The sequence below is a fragment of the Heteronotia binoei genome, chromosome 9 (assembly GCF_032191835.1).
Source record: "Heteronotia binoei isolate CCM8104 ecotype False Entrance Well chromosome 9, APGP_CSIRO_Hbin_v1, whole genome shotgun sequence".
Classification (NCBI taxonomy): Eukaryota; Metazoa; Chordata; class Lepidosauria; order Squamata; family Gekkonidae; genus Heteronotia; species Heteronotia binoei.
The window spans coordinates 2,675,297-2,700,800 of NC_083231.1; the positions used below are offsets into that span (position 1 = coordinate 2,675,297).

Here is a 25,504-nt window from a genome sequence, read left to right on the forward strand (position 1 = left end):
AGTCTGTTGTCTGCAAAATGGCACAGAAAGGGGTTTATGGGTCAAAAATTCCTCTGTTTGGAATTATGCCTTGGTTAGGAACATGAAGTATCACACTGTTCCATTTGTTGCCAGTTCACCCGAAAGGCATGAAGGAGCTTCCCCCATAAAAGTGGCACTTTGGGAAAAAGCTCTATCCAACCAGTGCTGCTCAAGATAAAGATCTTATGCCACTTCCACTACTGATAGAAGGATCCAAATATCCTCAGTTCCAGTGGTTCTGAGACCAAAACTGACGAGTCCAATCCTGTAAAAGCCCTCAGGAAAACCCGTGAGCTGAGTCCCTGTGAGCATGGAGCAGAGCTTCTCATTCCCACTTACTTGTAACTGCTGTTCATCATATGGGCACCCTGTACATTCACACAACCCGCCCTCTTGCCTGCTGTGAGCTCTTAACTCAATCTGATACTTCTTTACTGCAGTTCGGCAGGGGCAGAGATGAACTGAGGAGAGGGCACTCTGCCCCCCTCCATATCATGCTGGAGAAGGCAGGAAGGAAGCTGCATGGGAGAGGCATGGGAGACTTCAAAAAAGGCTTCCCTGTGGCAGGGCTGCACATGTGCAGTACCCATGCATGGCTGTACAGGTGGGCACACCATGAACAACAGGGACAAATATTTGCATCCCTGCTTTCCTTGTCCAGAAGTATCTTAATGCTGAGTAGCGTCTGCTTGCCTCACTTGGGTTGCCCTTGCTGTCACCAGTTGCTTTCTCAGCTGCATGCAGGTAACCAGCCATTGAATGTATTTTCTTAAATCTCTGGGGCAGCTGATGAAGCAGCTTCCTGGGGTTACAGGGCCTGTCTGGCCACTTTTCAAAACTTAGTAATTCAAACTGAAAAATGGTTTCAATTTACTATTGGGAAAAACGTTTCTAGGATATATTAATGTTTTTTAACTTCAAGTTTCCTTTGGGCGGAAAATATTCTGATAGAGTTTCCTTAAGGTTTTAGGTTATGTTTAACCAGCCCTAATAAAAAGAAGGCTTCAGTTTTTTAATATAGAGATTCTTATTCTTATATGATATTACTACAAAAACAAGCAATTGTGATAAGATACATAAATCAAAATTAAGGCAGAAAGTTGGTGGTTTGTTTTTCAGTGGGTGTGAATGTGTGGCTGGGAAGCCTTGCTGTTAAGGTGGAGGAGCAAAGCCCAGCTAGTGAGCTTGGTAGCTGGAGATCTGGATGAAGCTCTCAGCTGATGTTGGGGACTAGCAGAGATTTCAGGCAGCATCAAAGTTAAACTGTATGCTGACCTGGTAGCGGGAGGTGAGGATGTAGCCGTTCACAGGCTTAATGTCATCAATGCAAAGCATGTTAGAGTTCTTATTGATGGCTATCTCAGGAGCATGGAATCAGTGTGGATGCTGCACAAATATTTCTGCTGCTTTAAAACTGTTTCTAATGCTGGTCCAGACTAGCTTAACTGGGGGCGGGTGGGGGGGGCGACCTGTGCTGTTGTCACAGCACTGCATTGTTTAACTTGGTGTCAGGGCCAATAGGGACACATCTAGACACTCAAGTGGTGGCAGTTGGTTCTTTCCACTGAGTGTTACTTAGACTGGGTCATGGCTTACTGTTTAGTATATTGTGTTGCACCCGGTATCATATGGATTATGACAACTCATAATTCAACTTCCAGCTTTTCAACATTGGGTTCTACAGAGGAGTATCACAAGAGTTGCACTGTTGGAATGGCTAGTTTGGTTCTCTCCCTTCTTTCATCCACATGGTTCCCACTAGATCTCTCCGCCCATCAAGATGCTTTGATACTTGTGGGGAACTTGCTTGCAGGTAGGAAAAAAGTTGAGCACTGACTGCTGAAACATGACCATCAGTTTTTTCCATATCTGCCATATTTGCTGGAGTTTGTCTTGCCCTGCTTCTTTCTCTCTTGGTTCACCACCCAACCTCCTGTAGTTTTGCTTTGTGTACTTCCAAGCATTCCCTGGAAGTAGCCAGGCAAGCTAAACGTAAGTCTGTGCTGTTTGTCTGCTGGTTTGCAGACCTGATTGATAAAAGTTGTAGATTTTGAATCTGATTTTAATTGCAGCCCTGTGTGGGGACTGTAGAGTGGATTGTGGTAGTTCTTCTGTTGAATGAGTACATCCTTTCTACCTTTTGGACTGAGTGTGGGATTTTGTATATGGCAAATGCTGAGGAATCAGCTGGAACCTCAGTAATTGTCGTTCTTTGGGAAGGCTCCTGTACCTTCTCCTTCATAGCCACTTATCAACATCTAACATTTTAATAACTCTGTTCTAAATTTGGTGAGTGAAGTGAACAAACATTATGAGGACACCGTTAGCCAGAAGATTGGCTTTGTCATGTAAATTGTCCCATCAAAACACAGTTTTAGCAAATGGCTTTAAGTGTGACCATTCATAAAATACTATGCAGTCAAGACTGCAGCGATTCAGTTAACAGGCAGACAATGCAACAGTTCTTCACGTAGGACTTGAAAATATATAGACTATACTTCTAGTTATCTTGCCGCATTAGACAGATTAAAATATGGTAGCAGATTTCTATTCTTCAGCTGTCTCATAATATGGGTTTGTTTTATGCTGATTCAGTAGTCTGTACACTGCAAACCCTTATTTTCCAAAACAGTAAATATTAAGGTCTTTCTGTTAAAAGAAAAAAAAAAAAGAGCCCCGTGGCACAGAGCGTTAAAGCTGCAGTACTGCAGTCCTAAGCTCTGCTCACGACCTGAGTTTGTTCTCCAGTGGAAGCTGGGTTTTCAGGTAGCCGACTCGAGGTTGACTCAGCCTTCCATCCTTCCGAGGTCGGTAAAATGAGTCCCAGCTTGCTGGGGGGGAAGTGTAGATGACTGGGGAAGGCAATGGCAAACCACCCCATAAAAAGTCTGCCGTGAAAACGTGAAAGCAACGTCACCCCAGAGTCGGAGACGACTGGTGCTTGTACAGGGGACCTTTGCTTTCCTGTAAAAATAGTTCAGTAATAGCATGACTTTGTGTTGTATTCTGAGACTCTTTCACCAAGCTGGATGCAGTGACTGCCTTTATTTGATAAACCTTTTCTTTTGGAGGAAGACTGGAGGTGGAAGATTGGCAGAAATCCAGATTGGCATAAAGGATCAAACTCACATTTGTTAATCTGACCTTTTTGTACCTTTTTCTTGAGATGAAGCATTACATATATCTGTGCAAAGTAAGTCCAGGGGCACCTTTAAGACCAACAAATTCTGGGGGTAAGCTTTTGTGTACATACACACGTCATCAGAAAGTTTATATCCAGAGTTTACTTTGTTGTCTTCAACTGGACTCAAACTTTGTTCTGTTGCTTCAGACCAACACAACGGCCCACCTGAGTATATCTGTGCATTCAAAGGAAGAAGAAACTTTCAGCTATTTTAGAGATAAACATGTCTTGACCAATGTGTGTGTTGCTGCTTCCTCTTGGCTTGTTTGTTCCTGTGGTCCTTGAAGTGATGTCAAGATTCCATGGAATGCGGCATGTGTCTTCTAACAGCAAGTTTGTGGTGATTTCAGCTAGTTCTTCACAGTCTCTGAAGAGCCCCTGGACCACGGAGGAGGAGAGCAATGCTGGCACAGCTAAGCAGGAGGAGCCTTGGCCAGCTCTGGCCGACAGGACTCTGGTTCTTTTGGTGGAGCAGATTTTTTCTCACTTGCTGAAGATCATTAACATTTGTGCTCACGTGATGGATGATGTTGCACCTGGCCCGGCAGTAAAGGTACTGCATCATGTCTTTTGAGTCATTGGTTCATAGTTGTATTTAGTGCAGGCTATTGTTTAACTGCAGCAGCTCTTCTTAGTTTGTGCTAACGTCCAGCCACAAACCTCTGACAGCTGCTTCCTCAACAGCTGAATACACAAATGCCTCACACATAGTTTGCTGCTGTGTGTAGAAGGCTCAGTGTATTGGGACACATGTTCAACATTGACATCAGGGGAGTATAAGTGGGGGGCATGTCCCATTTCTGTCTAGACCAGTCAGGGTAAGAGAAGCTGCATGTATGTTTTCTGCCTCTCTGAAGCTTCCTTGGTTAGCATAGTTTGGTTGGCTTCAGCATTACATCTCTGCATGACTCTGGCTGCTGTAGGATCCACTCTGTTCTTAGTGAGTGAAAATTTTAGCAGATAGACAGAGCTATGAATTAGGAAGTTCCCACTTTGGATCTCAGGTACCTGTTCAGTCTTGGAGGTGATGGAGGTGGTGTGAAACTGTCTGATGAATCCCTGTTCAGGCTTTTGCACTCCATTCTCCCTTTGAAGCTCTTTTTCAGGAAAACCATGACTTTTAGTGCAGCAACAACTGTTTTGAAGCTTTGACATAGTCTCTGAATATTGTAGATTTTCATGTCACATTTGTGCCGATGTATTATTTTGTATACAAACAGACCAGTTCGTCCTACATAGAAAGCAGAAGGGCACTGCTGATACATACTGTGCCAGTGTTAGTAATCACAATATCTGTTGGTCTCACAATCATTATTTGCACTTACCTCACCTACACTTGGCATGCATATCACTGTCTACTTCTGTAACTCTAATCTGTGTTATTGCTTTTGAAAACAGTGCAGTTTTTATCCATGCTTCTTTCCAAGCTCCTTTGACCAGGTAACTACTGACCTGTCAGCTTGATGTCTATTTCTGGAAAAGTTTTGGAACAAATCAGTCACTCATTTCTTGAGCAGTTAGAAAGGATGGCTGTGATTACTAAGAGCCAGCATGGGTTTCTCAAGAACAAGTCATGTCAGACTAACCTGATCTTTTTTTGAGAATGTTACTTCCTTGTTGGATCAGGGGAATGCTGTAGACATCGTTTATCTTGATTTCAGTAAGGCTTTTGATAAAGTTCCACATACCATTCTTGTTGACAGATTGGTTAAATGTGGCTTAGATCCTGTTACTGTCATGTGGATCTGGTTGACAGTACACCCAAAGAATGCTTCCTCATCCTCTTGGAGAGGAGTGACAAGTGGAATGTCTCAAGGATTGTTTTGTTTGATATCTTTGTAAATGATTTGGACGAAGGAATAGAGGGAATGCTTTTTAAATATGCAGGTGATACTAAATTGGGAGGAGTAGCAAATTCAGAAGAAGACAGTATACAGGATGGTCTTATCAGGCTGGAAAACTGGGCTGAAACCAATAAAATGAATTTTAACAGGGGTAGATGTAAAGTTCTGCATTTATGGGATTGGGGGAGACTTGTCTTGGCAGTAGTATGTGCAAAAAGGCTGCAAGGTCTTAGTGGACTGTACACTGAACATGAGTCAGCATTGTAATGCGGTGACTAAAAAGGCAAATTCAGTTTTGGGCTGTATCAACAGAAGTATAGTGTCCATCAAGCAAAGTGATGGTATTGCTTTACTCTGCTCTGGTTAGCCTCACCTAGAATATTGTGTCCAGTTTTGGGCAGCACAATTTAAGAAGGATATAGACAAGCCGGAACGGGTCCAGAGGAGGGCAATGAAGATGGTGAGGGGTCTGGAGACCAAGTCCTTTGAGGAAAGGTTGAAGGAGCTGGGCATGTTTAGCCTGGCGAGGAGGCGGCTGAGAGGTGATATAATCACCATCGTCAAGTACTTGAAGGACTGTCATATACAGGATTGTGTGGAGTTGTTTTCTGTTGCCTCAGAAGGTCAGACCAGAAGAAATGGGTTGAAATTAAAAGAATTTTTGACTTAACATTAGGAAGAACTTTCTGACAGAGGGCTCTCAGTGGAACAGGCTTCCTTGGGAAGTGATGGGCTCTCCTCTTTTGGAGGTTTTTAAACAGACCAGATGGCCATCTGACAGCAATGCTGATCCTGTGAACTTAGACAGATCATCGAAAGGAGGGCAGGAAGGGCTGCATCAGTGCTTAGTTCTTATGGCCCCTTCTTGCATGCCCAGGGAAATGCTAATCTCCACTTTGGGGTTAGACAGCAGCTTTTCTTACTTTGGCCTGGAGGTGTGTGTGTGTTTTGCCATCTTCTAGGCTTGGAGTAGGGGGTTGCTGGGTATTTGTGTAAGGGGATGGGAGGTTCTTGTGAATTTCCTGCATCATGCAGGGGGTTGGACTAGATGACCCTGGAGGTCCTGTCCAACTGTGGCATAGTGTAGTTGAGAAACTAGTACTACAGAACCTGTTGAAGCAAATGGAAGGAGAAGGCCTTCAGAATGGCCTTGCTAAGTCTGTAGTAGTCCTCTTAACCATATCTCTGCCCCCTTCTGTTTTGGATTCAGATGTTTCCATCCTTCCCCTTGTATTTGTCTCCACTGCCTTGCCTGTACTGACAGCTATTCTGGCAGTTGAGTCCTGTAGGCGATGAGGATAGTCTTGCAACTCCACCATTTGGAGAAGCTTGAAGCTCTCAGATTCCTAGCACCAACCTTTAATTTGTGCAACTCAAGCCTATCCAGAAACCAAACTCACTAATATGGAAACCTTCCCCCCTCCCTACCCCTAAGCTCTTTGTTGTGCTGGTTGCCTTGCAAAGCATTGCTGGAGACTTGCATCTTCGAGCTCTTGGCTCTGTACAGCTCACAGATTGCCTCCAGACTGCTGCCAGTGAGCTGAGAGGCCCTGAGAGCTGAGATGTGCTTAGACTGCAGCCATTCTCTCCAGGACTGCTTTCTGGCTGTCTCCATTGCACCAGTACTCTTCTAATGCTTCTTGCAGCTTCTTCTGGAGTCTTCCTAATTATTGCCTTCTCTCAGGAAAGGATGGGACTGGAGGTTGCCCTGGGGAATGAGGGAAGCTAGCAGGGGTGTATTTACAGATTCTGCAGCAGGTCCCACAGTTCTGCTAGACTGTTCTCTTCTGTAGGGTGGAGCTCAGCTTAAGTTGAGTGGCTTTTATTGGGTCAGTAACTACTATGACGTTGCTTCCGCTGGGGTAGCACTCTTTTGTAATTAAAAAAAAAAAACAACCAAACATTTTCGTGGGCCTGAGTTCATTCAGTCAAAGAAAGCAGAATTACATCATTAGAAGTTTGCTGGAACCCTACTTTTTGAACCTAAACCTTTAATTTCTCAAAAGTATGATTTGCAGCTTTTGCTGTTTATAGGCTGAAATTAGTGAACATAAGACTATAAGAGAAGCCATGTTGGATCAGGTCAGTGGCCCATCCAGTCCAACACTGTGTCACGTAAGAACATAAGAGAAGCCCTGCTGGATCAGGCCAATGGTCCATCCAGTCCAACACTCTATGTCACATAAGAACATAAGAGAAGCCCTGTTGGATCAGGCCAATGGCCCATCTAGTCCAACACTCTGTGTCACATAAGAATATAAGAGAAGCCATGTTGCATCAGGCCAGTGGCCCATCTAGTCCAACACTCTGTGTCACATAAGAATATAAGAGAAGCCATGTTGCATCAGGCCAGTGGCCCATCCATTCCAACCCTCTGTGTCACACAGTGACCAAAAAAACCCAGGTGCCATCAGGACCAGTGGGGCCAGGACACTAGAAGCCCTCCCGCTGTGCCCCTCCAAGCACCAAGAATACAGAGCATCACTGCCCCAGACAGAGTTCCAAGAATACGCTGTGGCTAATAGCCACTGATGGACCTCTGCTCCATATGTTTATCAATCCTCTCTTGAAGCTGGCTATGCTTGTAGCTTCCGCCACCTGTGGCAGTGAATTCCACATGTTAATCACCCTTTGGGTGTATAAGGACTTCCTTTTATCCGTTCTAACCCGATTGCTCAGCAATTTATCCGTTCTAACCCGACTGCTCAGCAATTTCTGTATCTATTCCTGCTTGTATCACGATTCAGTCATGTGTGCCATAGCAGCAGTGCTAGCAATGTTGCAGATGATCATGTCTTTTTATGTATTTTTACCTCACTTTTCTCCCCAATAGAGAGCCAGTTTGGTGTAGAGGTTAAGTGCACGGACTCTTATCTGGGAGAACCGGGTTTGATTCCCCACTCCTCCCCTTGCACCTGCTGGAATGACCTTGGGTCAGCCAGAGCTATTGCAGGAATTGTCCTTGAAAGGGCAGCTGCTGTGAGAGCCCTCTCAGCCCCACCCACCTCACAGGGTGTCTGTTGTGGGGGAGGCAGGGAAAGGAGATTGTGAACTGCTCTGACTCTGAGATTGAGTATAGGGTGGGATATAAATCCAATATCATCATCATCTTCAAAGCTGCTTCCAGAAATACAATTTAAACATGAAAAATACCAAAGTCCATCCTGGGCAAGGTCCTGAACTCATTGGGCTGCCTGTCTCTGGGCCACGGGCTGCGCCTGGGTTTCAGTGCCTGCAAACATAGCGGGAAGCAGTAGCTCAGCAAAAGTGTCACATAGCTGGCAGAGAAGTCCCCAAGAATTCTCCTCCCTTGCTTCAGTTTTGTGTGTGTTTAAAGTCAGTGTGAATCATTTATCGCTGATGGAAGCATGTGGATTTATATGATCACTTTCTTTTTAAGGCAACGTTACCGTCTTTAACAAATCCACCCTCTCTGAGTCCAATTCGACGCAAAGGAAAAGAGAAGGAAGTTGCTGAACAGGCATCGGTAGCCATGAGCCCGAAGAAAAGCACTGAAAACAGCCCAGGTAGGAAGGATGAGTCTGTCTGGCAGTGCAGAGGAAGGCGGAACCCTCCTTTGCCCTTGACCTGTTGCGGTGCTCTCTGCTCCTAGATGACTCTGAGAAGTCGGCATATAATCTCCCTCTCTCCGCTTCAACTTTCCGCCCAGGCCCTTTGCTTCTGCCCCCTGTGATCCCCCTTTTTTCTCACCCAGTATCATCTGCTTGTGCTTTATTACTCGCCATTGTTAAGGTGATAAAAAGGTAGCCCTCTTTCCAGTCAGGTTCTGAAGGCTGAAGGGCACTGAAGTTTTCTTAAGAAGGGACAGCGATTTCCTCCCATCCCCCTCCTACTCCAGATGCCCACTCAGGCATTCCAAATGGCGTGGTGATCTCTGAGGACAACATTGCAAGGGGGTTAAGGACTTAGGGGGTTAAGGAAATTGCCACCCCATCTTAAGAAAATTTTGAGCGTTTTTTTAATGCATGACTAGATATTAGTCACTAAGGTGGATGAAAATCAGTATGTTAGACTACTCATTATTTTTGGCCCTTCTACTTTAATTCTGTATTACCCTGTGTGCCCCATCTTATGTCAGTGTAGCTACAGGAGAAGCGCAGTTGTTTGCCACGTCCAGTGAACCAGCACCACCCAGAGGACAAGCCCCTCCTCAGCCCCAAGACCTGTGTGTCTTTGGGCCCTGCAAGCCCCACTCCTGCCTCTCCAGCTGGGTGCCTCTGGCTGTTTGCGTGCTTTTGACAGCTGGCACTGCCCACTGATGTCACTCTTGGGTGCCTCCCTACCCCTCCGTTTTCTGGACAGTTGGCCCACTTGCTGCAAAGGCATGGGGGCTGTTGCTGTGGCATTCCAAGGGGGGTGGGGTTTGGTTGTTGCACATTCCTCTGGGAAGATGAGTCACAGCAATAAGCTTGATTATCTGGTAACTCATTTTTCAATCCTTTACTGTATGTGGGTTTATGCATTGAAGAGCCATATATACATAGGTAGGATGAGATAATCTGCAGAGAGAGTTGGAATTAGTAGGTAACAATCCGTCCTCTCTGGCATCATGTATACTAAAGTTGGAATACTATAGAGAAGTTCTGTGTGACCTCTACACAGGGATGAAACGCTGGTTCCAAGTGTTTAATGCTGGGGAAAGTTAATTCTCTTCCTTTAAATCTATCAGCTCCGAGGCAACTAGATGCTTCAGGCCCAACTCCAACAAGCAAATCATCACTGCTGGGCAACTTTTACCACCTCCCTTCCTATCTGAAGCTGTATGATGTTTTGAAAGCAACCCATGCCAATTATAAGGTACCATCTCCTCCTTGTGTATATGCCCTTTGACATTATCTAGGTAATCCTTGTGTGCTGTGTTTCTTTGCTTTATAAATTTTAGGTCAGAGAGAACATATCTTTATGTTCGCATTTTCTACATTCATTCTACTTACTTCATTTATAGCCCACCTTTCTCACTGAGACACTCAGACCTACTGAGCTGTGCAGGAGGCTACAGAATTGAAAAACAATGCAAAGAACAAACAAACAAAAATTCTAAGGCAGGACAAAGCAGAAAGCAGGCTACAAAAGTAGAAGACAGAACAGTAAAAGGGAGATGATACATCCAGTAACTGTTGCAACAGACTTCGATCCTTTCCCTTTTAAAAGCAACCTCCTCATCTATTTTACTATACTCCCATTCTGACTCTTGTGTAAAAATGCCCTCTTCAATGTGATATGGAAGATGTTTAAACAAAGCATATTTATTTTAATCTGTTAAGTAATAAAACATGTTGATCTTCTTCGTGGTCTCTGTGCATTCACACATATGGGTAATCCGCAGGATTGGCCCCGACCTCGGAGAGTTCAAAGCAATCTTGATCGTAGATCTGGCGCGCCTCCCGCTTGTCCTGGGAGGAGTCAGCTACTGCGCATGCCTGGAGAAGGGGGAGGTGCTTAGCCACTCAGTTTCTTCCTTACCGCCGACCGGATCGCACCTTCCTCGTTGATCTCCAACCTCTTCATTGCAATCTCTACAACTACCTTCTCTTCAACCTCAACTAACGCTGCACCAGCTGCTCATCCAAAATCCCCTCATCCGACGGTCACTCTCTGTGCTTGTTCTGCCTTGGAGAGGCCCACCGTCCAGACTCCTGCGTGCACTGCAGCCAATTTGGCAAACAGGCCCGCAAGAACCGCGCCGCGAGACTCAGGAGCCACCTCATGGAAACCACACTCCGACCGGCCATGCCGCATGGCGGACAAAAACAACCCGCGCCATCTTCCCCACACCTCGTGGGAGAGACGCAGTCGGCAGCTTCCGTGGCACAGGGTCCCAGTAAGCCTAAGACCGGCAAGCACTCCAAGAAGTCGGACGACCCCAAGAAGCGCCGCCGTTCCGATTCCGCCCACTCGGACCCGACGGGTAGCGTGAGCTCCAAGAAGCACAAGACCCGACCTCTCGACTCGGTCTCGAACCCGACCACCAAGCCGAAGACCCCGAACCCGAGCGCCACTGCCTCCGGATCGCTGCCGAAGACTCCGACATCGAAGTCGACAGCAACACCATCAATCACTCCATTGGAAATCATCCGCATTTCATCCAAGTCACCGTCCATTCCGAATTCCCCACCAGACCAACTGCTGGATACGCACTCTACCGCATCCGTTGGGATCCTCGACCCATCTAAATTCATAGATCTCTCGCACCCTGTAGACGCCCACGCGCTCACCAGAGAACCCTCGACCCCGAGAGTCCTCCCGACCAGACCGCGGTCTCGCAGTCGCAGACGCACCAGATCCCGCAGTCGCCGGCACACCAGGTCGCGCAGTCGCCGTCACACCAGGTCTCGCAGCCGCCGCCGCACCAGGTCCCGCAGTCGCCGCCGCACCAGGTCCCGCAGCCGCCGTCGCTCCCGCAGCCACCGCAGGGGGAGACACTACTACTACTCTCCATCGAGATCCAGGTCTCCATCCCCACGGAACCGAAGACGGCACCGACGATCACCATCCTACGATCGACATTACCACAGCTACCAAGAGTCTCCTCGCGACCGAGATCGCTCACACAGACTCCATTCCGCATCGGTCGAACCGCTTCACCATGACGACCTTACGAATCTCGGCGCCGAACCGAAACTCCCGCCGCCACTCGAGTCCTTACACACGGCTCCCAAGACAACGCCCCAGCCCGACCTGCACCAGGGAACCGACGACGGATCCGAGGAGGAACTCTCCGACTCCGACCACTCTTCGGGTTCGGACCTACAATCCCCAGAATCCGACATAGCCAAGCCAGCAGACCTATCGCCGTCCGAGGGCCCGAAATCCTACCTCGACCTCGTGGCAAACATGGCAAGCTCGCTGAACCTGAAGCTCAATACGGACGCCCCCAGAGTCTCGGACGTCGTATTCGATCTGGTGCATGCGGATCTTCCATCCAGCTCATCTCTTCCCATGCTCCCCGTCCTCCTAGAAACACTCAGAGAAGCATGGGACAAACCGGCATCAGTACCGCCGACATCCAAGAAGGTCGAAGCCCTCTACAAGATACATGCACCTGAATCCAAGTTCCTATTCACTCACCCGGCTCCGAACTCGATCATCGTGCATTCGTCTTCGAAATCGAAGCAGACTAGGCACCCGGTACCACCAGAACGAGAGGGCAAGAAACTCGACACGATCGGGAGAAAGATCTACGCCCTCACTACAGCCACAACCAAAATCCTCAACTACATGGCATGCTTTTCCGCATACACCCACAACCTGACCACTTCCCTCGGCGCACTGGTACCATCCCTACCCGAGGCGTCCCAGAAGTCAGCCGCCACTACCCTGCAAGAGATCGCCAGAGTGAGCAAACAGCAAATCAACACTGCACGGCACGCTGCACAGTGTTCTTCCAAAACCTTGGCCTCAGCCATAGCACTCCGTAGACACGCGTGGCTCAGATCCTCCTCCCTCCAACCAGACATCAAATACAAGGTGGAAGACCTGCCCTTTGATGGCCTCGGCCTGTTCAGCTCATCTACAGATGACATCCTCACGTCAGTAGACGATGGCAGGAAGAGGGCGAAACGTCTGGGAGTTTCCCAACCTCTGACACAATCCAACCGACAAAGGAACTGGAGGTCCAGCCAATACAAAGGGGCCAGATCCCCACGACAACAGGATTCATGGAAGCGCAAACCACCACAGTCCAAGCCTTCCTTTCAGCACAGACGCCAAACAACCAAGAAACCTCCAACCACATCCAAACCATCTCTCTGACCTCCCTGCCCCGAGCCGTCCAGTCCCCCTTCATCAGCCAAACCCATCAACACGACTACAACCGTTCTACACTGCCTGGAGGACCATAACATCAGACGCCTGGGTCCTCACCATCATTCAAAGAGGCTACCTGATAGAGTTTACATCCACTCCAAGGCACCACCGATTCCTCACCACACCCCCGTCCGCACCCCTGCAGACAGAAATTGCGTCTCTGCTGGACAAGGGCGCGATAGAACCAGTCCCACCCCAATACCATCGCACCGGCTTCTACTCCCGGTACTTCCTGGTACCAAAAAGGGACGGAGGACTCCGACCCATCCTCGACCTCCGCAAACTCAACCTACACATAATCTACAAGAAATTCCGTATGGTCACGCTTCAGGCAATCCTTCCGCTCATCCCAGAACGAGCATGGATGGCGTCCATAGACCTCCAGGATGCCTACTTCCACATAACAATCAATCATCATCACAGAAGATTCCTAAGGTTCGCCGTAGGGAGGCAGCACTTCCAGTTCTGCTCCCTCCCCTTCGGCCTCTCCACAGCACCAAGGGTCTTCACCAAGTGCATGGCAGTAGTAGCAGCCACATTACGCCAGCAACAGATATCAATCTTCCCGTACATAGACGACTGGCTGATCGTCGCCCATTCCAGGGAGCAACTACAACTGGACGTCTCGACCACCCTCTCCACCCTGGCCACCCTAGGCCTCCGAGTCAACCTCTCAAAATCCAAACTAATCCCTACCCAGAGGATTCAGTTCATAGGGGCGGACATCTCCACGCTCTCGCAAACGGCTTCCCTACCTCAGGACAGAGCACTCGCCATACTGTCAATGGCCAACACTATCATCGCCCAGCGCTCCCAAACAGCGCTCACCTTCCAAAGAATGCTAGGCCTCATGGCAGCAACCACAGCAGTTCTGCGGTTTGCGAAGCTGCACATGCGCCCCCTTCAAATGTGGTTCGTAAGGACTTTTCGCCCCCACACACAACATCAATCCACACTACTCACCCTCCCACCACACATTGTGCCATCCCTCAAATGGTGGACCAAGCAACATCACCTCTTCAAGGGCATGCCATTCAAACAGACACCGCCCTCGGTGATCGTAACCACAGATGCATCCAAGTGGGGATGGGGAGCCCACTTAGAGGACCTCACGGTGCAGGGCCAATGGACAGACTACGAACGCTCTCTCCACATAAATTGCCTGGAGCTCATCGCAGTGCACAAGGCCCTGCGGTCTTTCCTCCCGTCGATAAAGAACCGGCACGTCCAAGTCACCTCCGACAACATCGCCACAGTCTTTTACATCAACAGGCAGGGCGGCACCGCCTCCGTCAGACTCTGCAGGAGAGCCCTCGCACTGTGGCATTGGAGCATAAGCCAGGGCATCTTCCTCACGGCCGTGCACCTACCAGGGACCGACAACACCCAGGCAGACGCCCTGAGTCGCCACTCGACCAACAACCACGAGTGGTCCATCAACAGTCGATACATCCGACAGATCTTCAACGTCTTCGGACAACCGAAGATAGATGTATTTGCTTCACCATCAAATGCCCAATGCACCCGCTTCTACATGAGAGGTCCCCCATCCCACCTCTCCAGGGGGGATGCCTTCCTACAAACTTGGAACGGAACACTGCACTACCTCTTTCCCCCCATCCCACTTATCACCAGAGTTCTACAGAAGATTCAGGTAGACCACACAAACTGCATCCTCATAACTCCATGGTGGCCGCGCCAACCCTGGTTTACGACCGTGCTGCTCCTGTCCAACAATACCTTCGCCCAGCTCCCTCAAACACGGGATCTCCTCTCCCAACAGGACGGCAGGGTCCTTCACCACAACCCGGCGTCACTCAAGCTAACAGCCTGGAGAATCAATTTCTAGATTTCCCCCCAGAGGTCCGTCACGTCCTAGTGAATTCCAGAAAACCATCTACTAGGAAATCCTATCTACTTAAGTGGAAACGCTTCTCACACTATGCCTCACAACACAACTTCGACCCCAACTATGCCACCATACCTCAGGTACTAACTTACACCTTAACGCTCTCTAGAGCGGGTCTGTCGTATTCCTCCCTGAAGGTACATCTGGCAGCCATCTCTGCTTTCCACCCCCGCATCGATGGCACAACGGTTTTTTCTCACCATGCGACTAGAGCCTTCCTCAAGGGCATCATTCGCCTTCACCCACCAATCAAACAAGTTCTACCCACCTGGAGCCTATCTCTGGTCCTGAGCCAACTCATGAAACCGCCCTTCGAACCCATGGCTTCCATTCCACTGCACCTGCTGTCATGGAAGACGGCATTACTTACGGCCCTCACCACAGGTAAGAGGGCCAGTGACATCTGCGCATTCAGAGCAGACCCACCGTATACGACATTTCATAACAGTACGGTGGTCCTCCGACCTGACCCGACCTTTCTTCCCAAGGTCGTCTCTCCCTTCCATCTGGGAAGACAGTCCATTATACCAGCCTTCTTCCAGCACCCCGCGGACGCGGGACAAAGGGCACTCCACAACTTGGATGCACGGAGAGCCCTAGCCTTCTACATAGATAGAACCCGCCAAATCCGTAAAGACCCCAGACTCTTTATCACTTACGCTACCCATAATCAGGGCAGCAGAATATCCACCCAGAGACTCTCCAAATGGATTGTTGCTGCCATCGAACTCTGCTACCAGCTGGCAAAACAACCAATCCCTCAACATATACGAGCCCACTCAACCAGAGCCGTGGCCACCTCGTCCGCCTTCATGAAAGGCATACCTATAGAGGACATCTGCGCCGCAGCCGTCTGGTCCTCTACATCTACCTTCGCCTCGCACTACGCCCTCGACGTTCGTGCCCGGCGAGACGCCTCCTTCGGACAAGCGGTGCTACGATCGATCTTCGACTAACCACCGTGAGTAACACTATCATTATGTTACACTCTAATCCTACCTTTTCTTACAGATCCAGCACCCACCTCCGAAGAAATGGCTCGCTAATCACCCATATGTGTGAATGCACAGAGACCACGAAGAAGATGGACAGGTTTCTTACCTGTAACTGGTGATCTTCGAGTGGTCATCTGTGCAATCACACAGACCCACCCAGCCTTCCCCGCTGCTGGAAGTTAGTTAGCACAGTTATTTCCACCTACCCGGCGGCGGGAAGAAACTGAGTGGCTAAGCACCTCCCCCTTCTCCAGGCATGCGCAGTAGCTGACTCCTCCCAGGACAAGCGGGAGGCGCGCCAGATCTACGATCAAGATTGCTTTGAACTCTCCGAGGTCGGGGCCAATCCTGCGGATTACCCATATGTGTGATTGCACAGATGACCACTCGAAGATCACCAGTTACAGGTAAGAAACCTGTCCTTCCTAAACTGCCGCTGTTAAGTATTACCCCCCCCACACACACACACACAAAAAGATCAGGCTGGCTGCAAGAAGAAAGAGGCTGAATCCATACATCATCTGGGTCCAGTTACTGGACTCATTACCATTAATAATGTTAACAGTTTTTTTTAACCAAATGCTCTTGTAATTCTTAGTTCTTCTTTTTGGTCTCTGTGGATCACATATACTGGATATGGAATTTCAAGCATGTGCATGCAGAGCCTTGGAACCTACAAAAGCTCTCATACTTTGAGCACCAGCCTCCCCACCCCAAAAGACCCCTCACTGCAAGCACCCAGTGTCGGCAGAGATGTGCTCACTGGTCAGCTCTTCCTTAACTGCAGCAGCCGCAGTTGCCTCTAAAGGAACCTTCTCATTCTCAGTTTCTTCAGACTGTCTGCTTAAATGCTATGAAAAAAACGGAGCAAAGAAAGATTTAAATGCGGGTTGCATGCTTATGGTGCAGCACACAACATTTTAAGCATTGTTCTGCCTGCAAGGGAAACAGCCCATCCACAGATGGGCACAGCCTTGGCCTTTTATGTGTGTGGGAGGAGCATAAAGTGGACTCCTGCCATTATTGCCTGAAGTTGACAGAACAAGCTAGGCTGAATCATGATAACAGGTTGAAGACTGTTGTGAGAGAAATGGCTGCATTCTCACACGTAGCTTTGACAGTGTCGGCACTGACAGTGCCAGATTCCACAGCCTCAGTGTTAAACAACCCCATCCCAAATAGCACCCAGTCTAATGAACAGAAACAGAGCTTTTGTGCAAGGAAATCTGCTGAGCTTTGGACACAGAAGCAGGAATCAAAGGCTACTAAAAGTCATACTTCAGAAGATAGATTCAGGTGAGTAGCCACATGTGTGCACATGAGCCTTATACCCAGAATAAAATGTTGTTGGTCTCAAAGGCACCACTGTCTGGACTTACAGGCCTCCCACAATTTTTGTTTTCTTCCTTGTCCTTCTGCTTCATTGAGTGCAAGTAAAGTTCACTTTATCTTCCTGCCCGGAATACATTTACCCACTGGACACCTGACTTTTGTTAGCACTCTTAGTCCCTTTGTCACTGGTTTGGTAAGTTTCCACAAAGCTCTCTTGATCTGGTTTGTTTAGGTCACACTGGACCTCCAGAACACCACAGAGAAGTTTGGTGGCTTCCTCCGATCTGCCCTGGATGTCCTCTCTCAGATTTTAGAGCTTGCAACTCTTCAAGACATTGGAAAAGTTGGTTGAAAATTGCTTATATTTATTCAGAGTTGCCTTTGAATAATTGTCAAATATAATTGATTGCTATGTAATATACAGGGTTTTTTACCTTATAGAAAATGTCTCTTAAACTGCTAGCTTTAATGATAAGAAATATATCCTTTTGCAGAAGGTTTGTTTAAATGCAGCTTGTTTTAAATGTTTCTATTCCAGTATGTTGAAGAAATTTTGGGTTATCTGAAATCCTGTTTCAACAGAGAACCGATGATGGCAACTGTGTGTGTGCAGCAGGTAGAGTGGTCCTTCTTGTTCCAAAGCAAACTAAAGTGCTGTGGGAATTTACAGAAGTCACAGTGACCTGGGTTCATCTTGCAGTATCCCTGTAATATTTAAAAGCCTTGAACCAAAGGCATGTTTCCCTTTCAGGTCTGGAAAAGGCCAATGTGTGCAGTCCTATCCATTTGAATGGGAGACTGCCTCGTACTGTGCTAGCATGAACTGTAGGTGGATGGAAATGTCATTTTGCATGTATTACATTGTGTCCAGTGTTCCCTGTAAGCCCCAGAGCACACTAATTTATGCAGGAGCTCACAACTTTAATGTCAGTAGCTCACAAAGTAGATTTTTTGCTCGCAAGACTCTGCATCTTAGAGGAAACATTGATTGTGTCTTAAATGCTACTAAAGGGGGGCTGGAACTACCCACTACCAATGAAAAATGTATTAAAATCTATTTTGCAAAAATATACTATTACATTTTCAAAAATCAGAAACAGCTTTCACAAAGGAACGTGAATGAGACAGTTACGCAAGAAGAAGTGAGTAACATATTTGAAAAGTCAGCCACAAATCAAGAAGCTGAAAGCCTTAGGAATAACATGCATATTTTAGGGCTAATTTTTTTTCTTCTGATATAAAACATTCTTTCTTGCATGAAACCACCAAACAATGAAGAGCTTTTTTGCTCGTAGCCATGTGCGTGTGTCTGTGTTATAATTATTTATAGGTTTTATTTATTTCGTTTTAAATTTATGTTGTTTTTAGGTGTTGCTAGCTGCTCTGAGCCCGTCAGGGGAGGGTGGGATATAAATGTGATAAAATAAACAATAAATAAAATGAACAATAAATAAATAAATTCATAAGCTGTTTGATTTGTGGCTGACTTTTCAGTGATATTACTCAGGTCTCATTCATATTTGCTTGTGAATCGCTCTTGGAAGAAGATATGGGGCTCTTTCTGACCCTGGAGGGCTTTGAGGCCGCTGTTCTCCTTCCAGCCTCCCCCGGGGTACTGCAGCTCCCAAGCAATCAATTCTGGGTGCCAGGAAGGATGTCCTCTCCCCCTCCCCCACCCACAGGCCCATCTGGAAGTGGGCAACAGGTAACCTTACCTAATCAGGACAAATGTCCTCTGCATCAGGCTCTTCCCCATAACTGCCTTAGGAGTGAACATTCAAACTGAGTGATAAGTTGTGCAGTTGTTTATCATTCCTAATAAATTGCATTAATAATAAATGTGAAATAACCCTTCAGAAGTCCATTTATAAAATTCTGAAGTCAGAAGAACTACCGCAGGCATCAGCAATTGACTGCACAGGAAAGCAAAACCCCTCTTAACTTGGCTTTGCAAAACAAGGGCCAGCATGAAGCAGTTTTCCCCTTTTCTTTTTGAGAAGATGCCATAAGCAGGTGTCCGGAGAGAAGGCCGGGGCTTGGCAGGCCTTAGTTGCTCAGCTCACAGGTATGCAGGAGGTGTCCTGGGGCTGCCTTCAGGGACCTGTAGTTGGCAGATTGAGAAACTGGAGAACGGGGTTCATGTCACTCTTTTGTCTTAGAGTTTATATTTGTTATGATGGCCAGATCTGACATGAATGGGGCTTTGTTGGGCCCCAAGTGTGTCATAAAATGTAATGCCAGGTACAGGAGATATAAACTTTATTAAAAAAACATATAAACACAAATATTTTTTAAAAACTTAAAATAAAACATGTTTAAAACTTTAGCACTCATTGGTCTTAAAGGTGCTTTCTTTGTATCTCTCCCATGGGATCCAGGGAACTGGGCAAAAGAAACTCTGGCTCTTTCTTTCCTTCCCCAGGAGACCAGGAGGGGGAGGAGCCTCAGCCGCTAGAAGGAAGAGAGGCTTGGCTACTGTCCAATTGAGAGAGCCTGGCAAAACAAACTCTGCCTCCCCTCCTTCCCCAAGGGAGGAGCCTCAGCCAATGGAGAAAATAGGCTTTGCTCTGTAGTTCCTGTGCAATTGAGCAAGCCTTGCAAAGCCAGCTGCTATGCAAAAGGAAGGCAAAGAGAGGGAGAAGGGAGCAGATGACAGCCAGTTGCTCAGGGGCCTGGTTTGGCTCACAGGCCACGTGTTTGACACCCCTGGTTTATGTGACTTTACCTGACTTCCAAATTGTTTCTTCATCTTTCCTTAGCTGCTGAAGACATTGTTTGGCACAAATTTGGCTTCCCAGTATGATTGCTTGTCTTCAAGCACGAGAGGATCTCAAGGCAAAGCTCAGCGCTTGGGCTCTTCCAACCTGAGACCGGGCCTGTATCATTATTGCTTCATGGCGCCTTACACACATTTCACACAAGCCCTGGCTGATGCCAGTCTGAGGAACATGGTGCAGGCTGAGCAGGAACATGATACTTCTGGGTGAGCAAAACTCTGGTTCTGAATTTCAGATAGGATCTTTGGCTTCCTTAAGTTTGATGTAGTGGTTAAATGTGCAGACCCTAATCTAGGAGAACTGGGTTTGACTCCCCACTCCTCCACATGCAGCTGCGGGGTGACCTTGGGTCAGTCTCAGCCCCACCTACCTCACAGGGTGTCTGTCGTGGGGAGAGTAAGGGAAAGGAGAATGTAAGCCACTCCGGGACTCTGAGTGAACGGTGGGGGATAAATCCAGTCTCCCCGCCCCCCCGGTTGGATCTCTCAGTGGCCTTTGATACTGTCAACCATAGTATCCAGCACAGGGACTAAGAGGCACTATGTTACAGTGGTTTGTACGCTATCTGGGGGGTCAGTCTAAAAAAGACAGTGTTGGGGGATCCCCACTCTGCCCCATGGCTGTTGGCCTGTGGCGTGCTGCAGGGTTCCATTTCATCCTCTGTGCTATTTAATATCTATATGAAGCCACCGGGAGAGGTCATCAGGAGGCCTGGGGCTGCAGTGTCACTGATATGTGGACACCACCCAGCTCTGCCATGCTTTCCCACTGAATCCCAAGGATGCTGTTTATGTTCTGAACCAGGGCTAGGAGTTAGTAATGGGCTGGATGGGGGTGAACAAGCAGAAACTTAATCCTGACTAGGCAGAGGTGCTCTAGGTTAGTAGACCAGTGACCTGAGATCTCTCCTGTTTTGAATGTGGCTATATGTCCCTTGGAAAGCCAGATTCACACCTTGGAAGTGTTTTTGACACATTAGTCACCTTAAAAAAGCAATGCTTTCACTGCAATGGTGGTAGAATAAATGGGCACTAATAATAAGTGTTTCCTTTTATAGTTGGTTTGACGTATTGCAAAAAGTTTCTGCACAACTGAAAACCAGCATAACCAGCACGGCGAAGCATCGTGCAGAGAAGGTACAAACAAAAAATATGTTGAACTGTTGCTTGTGGTTCTTTGTGGAAAATTGAAAAGAAAAATCCTTTTGAATGTTTGCTTCTCCACGTTTTTTTTTCTTATTCTTCTTGGAGAGACAGTCCTCTCGCAGCTCCATCCTGCCTACTGTAAACATGAGGATAACGGCTAATGCAGTTGCATAGTTGTTAAACATATCCCTCCTCCGTGGGGGGAGGTGTAGGTGAGGGGTGCTTATCCTTCTCGCTCCCATTGTTTCCTTCCCTGCAGTCTCCCCTGCCCCCCACAGGTACATGTTTCGCAGCCAAGCTCACTTTTGTGAAATGCTGGAGTCCAAGTGAAGAGGAACTGTAGTTCGGGGGGGGGGGGGGAGTTTTGTGATCCTTAGTTATGTGCCCTTCCCCCTTCCTATATCACTTAGCGGGTTGGCATCTGAAATGTCAGACTACTACTGTGACATCTCATGTTGAATCCTTGAAACACTGCAAAAATCCAAGCCACAACTGAGCATCTCTTGCCTTGACCTTGTTCCAAAAGCAAGGTCATACAATGGAACATGCTCATGCAATAAGTTGGTGGCCCTTTTCATCACCATCATAAACTTCTTGTAGCACTCCAGGTTCTCACTGCAAACTGGTCAATTCCCCCCCCCCCCCTTCTCCCGACTCTTGGGCACTAGCAGTTCTTTTGCTAGACCCTACAGATCATCCCCAACACACTTCCCCCTCGTCTCTCACTCAGAGGCAAATTCTTCCTCCCCACAGCAAGAGAAACACATTTAGCTCACAGGGGAAAAGGCAGGTTTACCAATATTTTAAATAAGTAAAAATGCTCTCAACGTTTGCTGTTTCTTCTCATCAAGGGACCCTAGGTAACAGTTTTACATATTCTTCCTCAGTCTCCTTAACCAACACTCTGCTTAGCTAATTCACCACATAGTTGCATTGTATATACATCTGGAGTCCAGATTTTCATTGTATTCCAAAACGTGGCAGGGCATCCTTAGAACACGCAATACTCCTCTGCACCATCTCCAAGAAACCGTGTCCCTTAGGATCCACCCTGGCAGCTTAGCCCCAGGTCATTTTCATGCTCAGTTTGTGGGAGTCAGGCCAATAATGAGGACTCCGTGGATGCCTCTCTTTGTATCAATTTATATAAGAGACGGAAAGGTTTGATTCTGTAATTTGTTTTAAGATTTAATTTTGCAATCTGTTTAATTATTGCAGTTTGTGTATGTGATTTTTGAACCTGTTTTTGAAATTGAAATCTTACTCAGTTGGTGTCTTTTTCACTTTTTTCATAGAATATTATTCATAATCACATTCGTTTGTTTGAGCCCCTTGTTATCAAAGCATTAAAGCAATACACCACAACAACTTCTGTGCAGCTGCAGAGGCAAGTTCTGGATCTTCTTGCACAACTGGTGCAATTACGAGTTAACTACTGCCTTTTAGATTCAGATCAGGTGAGTCTGTGTTGGCACTATATGTGCTCAGAGGAAACTCTTTATTATCCCCACTCTATTCATTGCAGAGGGAAAAATTTTTCTGTTTGCACTGATCTCAGTGGTAAAATTAGCTGGCAGATCTTAATTCAGAAGGAATCCTTTTCCTCTTCATGGCTATGGATTTGTCATGGGTCATGTAACGTGTGGGTTGGAGCAAGTTAAACTCCATTATGCCAGAACAGCTGATAGTGCCTATAGGTCCTCATAGCCGCCTGCTGCGTCGCCTGTAATACAAGGCATCCAGAGGTTAAAGTGTTAACACGATGAATCCTTCAGCAACCTCTGTTAAAGTCAGCTGGTGGGCCATAGCAGGGAGAAGGAGGTAGAGGAAAGCTCGTTGTGTTTTCATGCTGTGGGTAAAAGCAGTGAGGGCTGGATTCTGTGTCAGAAAATAAGGCTTAAAAGCTTCATATACCAGGCCTCCAGGGCCTCATCCAGCCCCTCTAATTTAAATTTCATTTGCTTTGATTATTTGGTGTTTAGGAAAGTTTAACAATCTTCATCGTGGTCTCTGTGCAGTCCCACACATGGGTTTATCCGCCAGGATCGAGCCCATCTCGGAGAATTCAAAGCAATCCTAGAGCGTTATTTTTGGCGCGCCTTTCCCCTCGTCCCGGGGAGGGGGCAGCGACTGCGCATGCCCAGACAAGGGGGAGGCTCCCAACCCACTCAGTTTCTTCTTTACCGCCATCCGGAAAACACCTATCTCGCTGATCTCCCGCTTCATTGCAGTCCTTTCACCTTTCCCGATCTACGTCGTTCCCGTTCTTCGTTCCCCATTCCTCTTCTCTTCATTCTGGTATCGTAAAAAGAAAAAAATATTTCTCTTTACTTCGTTTTTCGACCTCCTCTTCCCCCCCCCCTCTCTTTCCGGGCGGATGGAAGGGAAGGAAAAAGAAAAAAAATACTTTTAAAAGGTGCGTTCGCTGTGCAGCGAAAATACCGTCAACCGACGGGCATTCTCTTTGCCTTTTCTGCCTCGGGGAAGCACACCGAACAGATTCTTGTGTGCACTGTAGCCAGTTCGGCAAACAGGCGAGGAAGAACCGCGCGGCAAGACTCAAAAGCCATTTGCTAGAGTCGTCTCTACGCCCGGTAATGGTGCAAGCTTCAGGCTCGCAAACCTCGCCGTCTTCCCTACTTCTTAAGGGAATGACTCAGCTGGTTGCTTCCGTGGCGCAGGCTCCCAGCAAGCATAAATCCGGCAAGCATCAGAAAAAATCTGACGACACCAAGAAACGGCATCGTACCGAGTCGACCCCGAGAGACCCTTCAAACCTGACTCCGAGCGACCCTTCGAATCCGAAGTCTCCCAAGAGGCAGAAACTTGGCCATAAGGCTCTCGAACCCGTCGCCGCGATTCGACTTCCTCTCGAACCCGTCGTCACAATTCGGCCTCCTACACCTCGGCCTACCACGACCGCTGCTGCCTCGACTCGGACCACCCCGGCTTCGAAATCCACCTCGACTCCGGCCATCACGCCATTGGAAATTATGCGCATTAGTTCAAGATCTCCATCGGTGCACGAGTCACTACCGGACCAAATCCTAGGTACCGAGTCTCCGACTTCGACCAGGAGTCAACGCCTGAATATCCTAGAGGACCGCTTCCGCGAGCTCCCTACGCTCCAACCGATCACTATACCAGTGTTAACCAGGAACCCCTCGACTCCGAGAGAGCCCCCTCGACTCCGAGATAAGAGATCCCGAAGTGGCCACAAGGATCATTACTACTATTATACCCCTTCGAGGTCTAGATCTCCATCGCCTCGCAGATACTATAGAAGATACCCTAGATCACTCTCTCCCGGCTTCTACAGACATCGCACCCGGGAGCACTCTCGGTCCCGTGAAGACTCCAGATTCCGAGAGAGGGCTTACTATAGGGATCACTCCCGCAAGGACGACCGCCTTCGGTACCGAGACCCGTCTCCACACGACTACCAGAGGCCCCACCACGATCACCATCAGTACCGTGACCACAGGCCTAAACTACCTTCTCCTATCATTCCGGCGCAGCCTCCTAGACTCGAGCCTCCTGCACCAGAACAGGTTAGGAAAACTCCAGAAGTTGAGACCCTCGATGACTCAGAGGCTGAGCAATCCGTATCATCCAATTCCTCAGCTTCAGACCTCCACTCTCCAGACTCAGACATAGCCAAGCCGGCAGACCTCTCTCCATCCGAAGGGCCTAAGTCATACCTGGACCTTCTATCCAACATGGCTACATCTCTTAATGTAAAATTGACAACAGATGTACCAAGAGTTTCTGACGTGGTCTATGACCTGGTACATGCAGACCTCCCTACAGGATCCTCATTTCCCATGCTCCCAGTCCATCTGGAGACTTTAAAGGAAGCCTGGGATAAGCCAGCCTCCGTACCTCCAACGTCCAAGAGGGTTGAGGCACTTTACAAGGTGCATGCGCCAGAGTCGAAGTTCCTCTTCAACCACCCGGCTCCCAACTCTATGATCGTCCATTCTTCCTCAAAGTCCAAACAGACCAGGCACCCTGTTCCTCCCGAGAAAGAGGGTAAGAAACTGGACACCATTGGGAGAAAAATTTACTCCCTCACCACTGCCACTACCAAGATACATAATTATATGGCATATTTCTCCGCTTATGCCTACAACCTTACAACACAACTGAGCTCTTTGGTCACAGCCCTTCCAGAGGCTACCCAAAAGCAAGCCAACCATGCCCTACAGGAGCTTTCCAGAGTGAGCAAGCAACAGATAAACACTGCCCGCCATGCAGCCCAATGCTCCTCCAGAACCTTAGCTTCAGCCATCGCCCTGCGCAGACACGCATGGCTCAGGTCTTCTTCTCTGCAGCCAGACATCAAATTCAAAATTGAGGACTTACCATTTGATGGCCTAGGCCTATTTAATGCTACAACGGATGACATACTTACCAACGTCGACGATAGCAGAAAAAGAACGAAGCGGCTAGGAGTCACCCAGCCCCAAT

The 25,504-nt window shown here is 47.8% G+C and overlaps 1 protein-coding gene across 1 annotated transcript in view; it reads left to right on the forward strand.

The window, feature by feature from the left end:
* HTT (huntingtin) overlaps window positions 1–25,504 on the forward strand; it is a 149,969-nt gene that overhangs the window by 37,915 nt on the left and 86,550 nt on the right. The window contains exons 25-33 of the mRNA XM_060247262.1: window positions 1,683–1,834; window positions 3,556–3,758; window positions 8,450–8,576; window positions 9,740–9,867; window positions 17,345–17,455; window positions 17,651–17,728; window positions 19,872–20,095; window positions 20,947–21,025; window positions 22,330–22,491. Of these exons, the coding sequence (XP_060103245.1) occupies window positions 1,683–1,834; window positions 3,556–3,758; window positions 8,450–8,576; window positions 9,740–9,867; window positions 17,345–17,455; window positions 17,651–17,728; window positions 19,872–20,095; window positions 20,947–21,025; window positions 22,330–22,491 (1,264 nt within the window). The remainder of the gene's footprint in view (window positions 1–1,682; window positions 1,835–3,555; window positions 3,759–8,449; window positions 8,577–9,739; window positions 9,868–17,344; window positions 17,456–17,650; window positions 17,729–19,871; window positions 20,096–20,946; window positions 21,026–22,329; window positions 22,492–25,504) is intronic.